The 4,648-nt window shown below is 46.9% G+C and overlaps 1 protein-coding gene across 1 annotated transcript; it reads right to left on the bottom strand.

The window, feature by feature from the left end:
• Positions 1–366: 366 nt before the first annotated feature.
• LOC100353921 (gamma-crystallin F) lies at positions 367–3,007 on the bottom strand. Its single transcript, XM_002712609.5, has 3 exons — positions 2,884–3,007; positions 2,541–2,783; positions 367–705 (listed from the first exon to the last, which is right to left on the bottom strand). Exons 1-3 carry the CDS (start codon positions 2,890–2,892, stop codon positions 433–435), a joined length of 525 nt encoding a protein of 174 aa, XP_002712655.2. The 5' UTR covers positions 2,893–3,007; the 3' UTR covers positions 367–432.
• Between the last annotated feature and the right edge of the window lie 1,641 nt (positions 3,008–4,648).

The following is a 4,648-nucleotide window of genomic DNA, read 5'->3' as shown; positions in this document are numbered from 1 at the left end:
CCCAGATGACCGCAGTGGCTGGAGCTGTGCCTATCTGAAGCCAGGAGCCAGGAGCTTCTTCTGGGTCTCCCACGTGGGTTCAGGGGCCCAAGGACTTGGGCCATCTTCTACTGCTTTCCCAGGCCATAGCAGAGAGCTGGATTGCAAGTGGAGCAGCCGGGACTAGAACCGGTGTCCATATGGGATGCTGGCACTGCAGGCAGTGGCTCTACTTGCTATGACACAGTGCTGGCTCGAGGCTGTGTTCTCAATTGCTACCCCATTCCACTCTTTCTACTGAAGCATGTAAGCAAACCCATATCATTCCTAGCTTTATCTCTGCTGAACCATTCCAAACAGACTGAAAGGAACACAGGACCACATTACTGCATGAAACACACAGGAAGTATTTTATTAGCTTCCAGATGGAGAAAAGGGTAGAATAAAAATATTTCAATAGAAATCCACAGCTCTCCTCAAAGAGCCCACCCTGGCGTTCACGGCCCCCCAGTCGTGGTACCGCCTGTAGTCCCCCGGCCTCAGCAGGTACTGCCGCCCTCTGTAGTTGGGCAGCTCGTAGAGGATCCAGCAGCCCTCTAGCACGTTGAAGGAGTGGATCTCACTGAAGTGGAAGTGATCGTGAAGAGAGGAGCAGTCCTCCGTGATCTCTACCATCTGCCCTCTGAAGTCCTCCCGCTCATAGATCCTGATCCTGTGGGAGCTGGCCTGTGGATTCAGCAGACAGCAGATGCCGAGAAGTCAGAGAGCTGACCTTGTTTTGGCAAACAATCATACATGTCCCCGGGAATGCGTATTTCTTTTCCTTTTTTATATTAAAGATGACCAAATCACAAATTTTTCTTACAGCAGCAACAAAAAATGAATATATTCCATTAAGAAAGAAAGAAAGAAAGAGAAAGAAAAAGGCAGGAAGACAACAAGGAGGGAAGGAAGAAAGGAAGAAACTACCAACACCAAGACTGCCATGCAGAGTTGGGTGGGTTGTACACTGTGAAAGTCAAGGGGGTGCCATTCACATTGACTATGATAGAAATGGTGCTTCCTAGGTTTTCTGGGGCCACAACTACATGCATCATACATGCTGGCCCCGTTTAGCATTTTTCTTACATAACAATTTTTATTGATTTCTTTTGTGCTCTTATTCTATACTTAGATGGTCTTAGGTTCTTCTTGGATGATATGTAAAAGAAATCACATATTAAAATAAAAAGACAACGTGACCCTGGCAAAAGACATTGTTTTGAAGCTCAATAGCATTAGAAGTGGCTTGGGGGAGAGGAAGTCAAATTGCTTTCCCCAAAGTGAGGCACAGCTTGTTGGTTATTCAGGAAGAAAGTTCAGCCCAGGCAATCCCTTAATCCCTTCTTTTCTGCTCTAAGCCCCGCTACGCTAAAATGCTGAAAAGCTAGAGCCATCATAAAGATTGAATTTCTGTTCTCAGCTCTAACATATGCTTCTACAACTCAGTTTTAGGTGATTAACGGACATAGAAGTTCAAGATTATGAAGGAGGCCTTCAAGGTCAAGCAAGTATAAAGCCTTTAGGAAAACATGAAGTTGAGCAATTTGTCACGGGCAAATCCTTTCTGTTTTCTGGAGCACTTGCTCTCCCTTCCTCTGCTTTTCGTTCCCAGCAGGTACCCACTGTCTACATGGTTTTCTTCTTCCGCCATTAAGACTCGCCCTAGGAAGGATTCCAATAGGCGGCTCTGAGGCATACAGTGCTGCTAATAAGGCATCTTCCACCTGGTCAGCGCTCCAGGGCTCACAGAGGATGCTCGAGGTGCCGCCTAATCTGATCTTCATGACAGCCTGGCACATGAAGATCAATCATTATAAGCCTTTTCTTCTTTTGGGAACAAATGAAAGAAATCCAACTTTTCAGGTTCCTAATGCCAACCTGGATTCTGTCAAGCTATGACATGCTCTGAGGGGGTTTAAACCTCACAACAGTAGTACATCTCCCATGGGAGGCAGTCCTAACTGTGGAATTCCAGGCTGCTGGGGCTTCATTTGGATAACAGAGGGCTTAGCAGGAGCTACTGGAATCTCACTGCTGGTTGCTTGTTTTGCCTAAACAAAAGGCAGGGTTAGAGGTGTACATGATGACAGTTTGAGGGGGGCTTTAATACACCGGTGAATCTCCTTTGATGCTCACCGATATCTTACACATTAACCACACTTGTTAGCTCCATTTTACAAGTGACAAAGGAGGAAATAGCTCAGGGAACTGACCTAAGGCCTCCTGACAGCAAGGAGTTCATCAGCTGCTCATTCATCACCTTGGCATAAACACTCAGACCTAACCGAGACTACTTATTTTCTGGACAGGGGATTTGGTTTTAGCAAAATAAAATAAAGTGCCCAGTTAAAAGCATTGTGTCACACACATTTTCAGCAGCAGGAAACCTTAGAGACATCAACAAAAGAGAGTAGAGGGAGAGCCAGGACACAGCAGGCTGCGGTCCATCCTTGCCCAGAGTGTGAATGACACCTGCTGATGTGACTGCCGGGCAGAGGGGCCGGGAGGGATGGACTCACGTGGGGGATGAGGCGGCAGGAGCGGATCGAGTCGCTGAGGCCCATCCACTGCTGGTAGTCGGGGTACTCGCCCCGGCGCAGGAAGTACTGGCAGCCCGAGTAGTTGGGCTGCTCATAGAGCATCCAGCAGCCGCTGTCCACGCGCACCGAGTTGCAGCGGCTGAAGTAGGGCTGCAGGTTGGAGTGGTCGCTGCTGCACTCATAGTAGCGGCCCTGGAAGCCCCGGTCCTCGTAGAAGATGATCTGCAAGGCAAGGCGAGGCGACGGCTCAAGGGCCTGCGCAGACCCCCGGCCCCCTTGTGCCCGGTCCCCTCCCGGGGCCCTGGGCGCCCGGCGGGCTCACCTTCCCCATGGCTGGTTGACCCGGAGGATGCGAGTTCAGTGTGTGGGGCCGGCAGCGCGGCGGGTCTATATAGCAGGAGCGCTGCTGCGTTGGCAGGAACAACACAAAAGGCGCCCGCGGGAGCCTCTCTCTTTCCCTCTCGTTTTCTATATAATGACCGCGGGAGTGCGGATTTATTGTATGTTTTCTCTTAGACTCTCCAGAGCTTTCGAACTGATGACCTGGATAAACCTGTCACCTGATGCCTCTCGGGCCTTTCAATGAAGCCAATTGGGAAACTGGAACTGAGTGAAGAAGCTGAACGAGTTAATCATTGTCATGCAATGTTTAACTTACCTTTTAAATTTCAAAATGGTCTCTTTTCAGGCAGTAATGGAAAGTCAAGACCAAGTCTGAAGTCACAGTGGCTGGCATTTAGATTAGATATTGATGCAAAAAAGTGAACACAGGCGTGATCTTGGCTTCTCCATAGGGTGCTCAAAGGACAGTGGGATTTTCCTTTGCCTGGGAAGACCGCTCTGTGGTCCTGGCTGTCGGTGAAGATGGCGGATATGAGATAACTAACACTCCTCAGGATGGAAGAATGATGGGGAAGCCCTGCTCAGGCACCTGCTCTCAGCTCTGCTTCCTGGAGCCTGGGTAGACCAGGGACATCTGTCCCCACATGGCAGGCAATGAAACCCTCAATTCTGGGACTCCTGGGGTGACCCCTGGTAGTTATTACTGGTAATTTTCTGTTCAGTGGTTTTGCTAAGGTTAAGCTTAGGTGAGCTTCGCCTCTGACAAATGCAAAATGATTCATGGATCTAAGACTTTTAAACCCCACATTCTTGCAAGGACCATGCGTTTTGCTCCTTTGGGCTCCACCTTGGCTACTCTCTGGTTGATGTTCTGATTCTGGGGTTTAGAGTCTTCCTTTCCTCACATCGCCCAGTAGCTCTTGGTGATCCAGTCTCTCCTGAGCAGAGTTTGTCAACCTCAGCACAATTTTGACATTTTGGGCCCCAAACTTCTCTGATTCAGGGAGGGAGTTGTCCCCTGCATGATAGGATGTCTATCAGATACATGCAAGTGGCACCACTCTGCCATGTGACACCCAAAATGTCTCCAGACGTTGTCAGGTGTCCCCTGGGAAGCAAATTCTCCCTCTCTCTTGTCCTTGGGAATCATTGCTTTAGAAGAAGCTAATCCTCCTCTTATGTACCTTATCTCCTTCCTGAGTTTGGGTTCTTGCTACCTAAACCAACACTAAAAAATAGTTTTCCTTGAATGAATGTCATATGATCCATAAAAGTATAATAAGCACAGTCCATCTCTGTCTTTTAAAAACTACAAATTTTGTGGGAAATATGGAAATGATAAATTGGTAGAAAAGAGAAAGAATTTTAAACTGCAGTCCTATATAAAAACAAGAACTGTTGATGGTATTTTAAAATTCTTAATTTTCACCCTTTGATCTAATCCTTCCATCTCTATGAATTTGGCCAAGGAAATTCCTTAACAGTGCATACAAAAATTATGCACAGTGGCTTTTTGTCTGAACACTGTTTATGATATAGAAAATTAGATGCAAATGAAATGTCCAAAATAGGGCATTAATTAAATAAAGTATGGAATACCTGATTGGAGAGATGTTATGCAGCCATTAAAAGTCCTATTCTCATATAACTTATTTAAGGGTATGGAAAATGCTCACTATGCATTAAATTAACAAGACAGCAAGTATAATGTACCCTGAAAACTACAAAATGCTGCTGAAAGGAAT

Source organism: Oryctolagus cuniculus, chromosome 3, assembly GCF_964237555.1.
Source record: "Oryctolagus cuniculus chromosome 3, mOryCun1.1, whole genome shotgun sequence".
NCBI lineage: Eukaryota > Metazoa > Chordata > Mammalia > Lagomorpha > Leporidae > Oryctolagus > Oryctolagus cuniculus.
This window is presented reverse-complemented; position numbering and strand designations above follow the sequence as displayed.

What these genes read in the sequence shown, in the direction of transcription:
- LOC100353921 (XM_002712609.5), bottom strand. An exon ending in CCTGCCGCCTCATCCCCCAC is followed by an intron (nt 706 to 2,540) that starts GTGAGTCCATCC and finishes CTGAATCCACAG; the next exon opens with GCCAGCTCCCACAGGATCAG.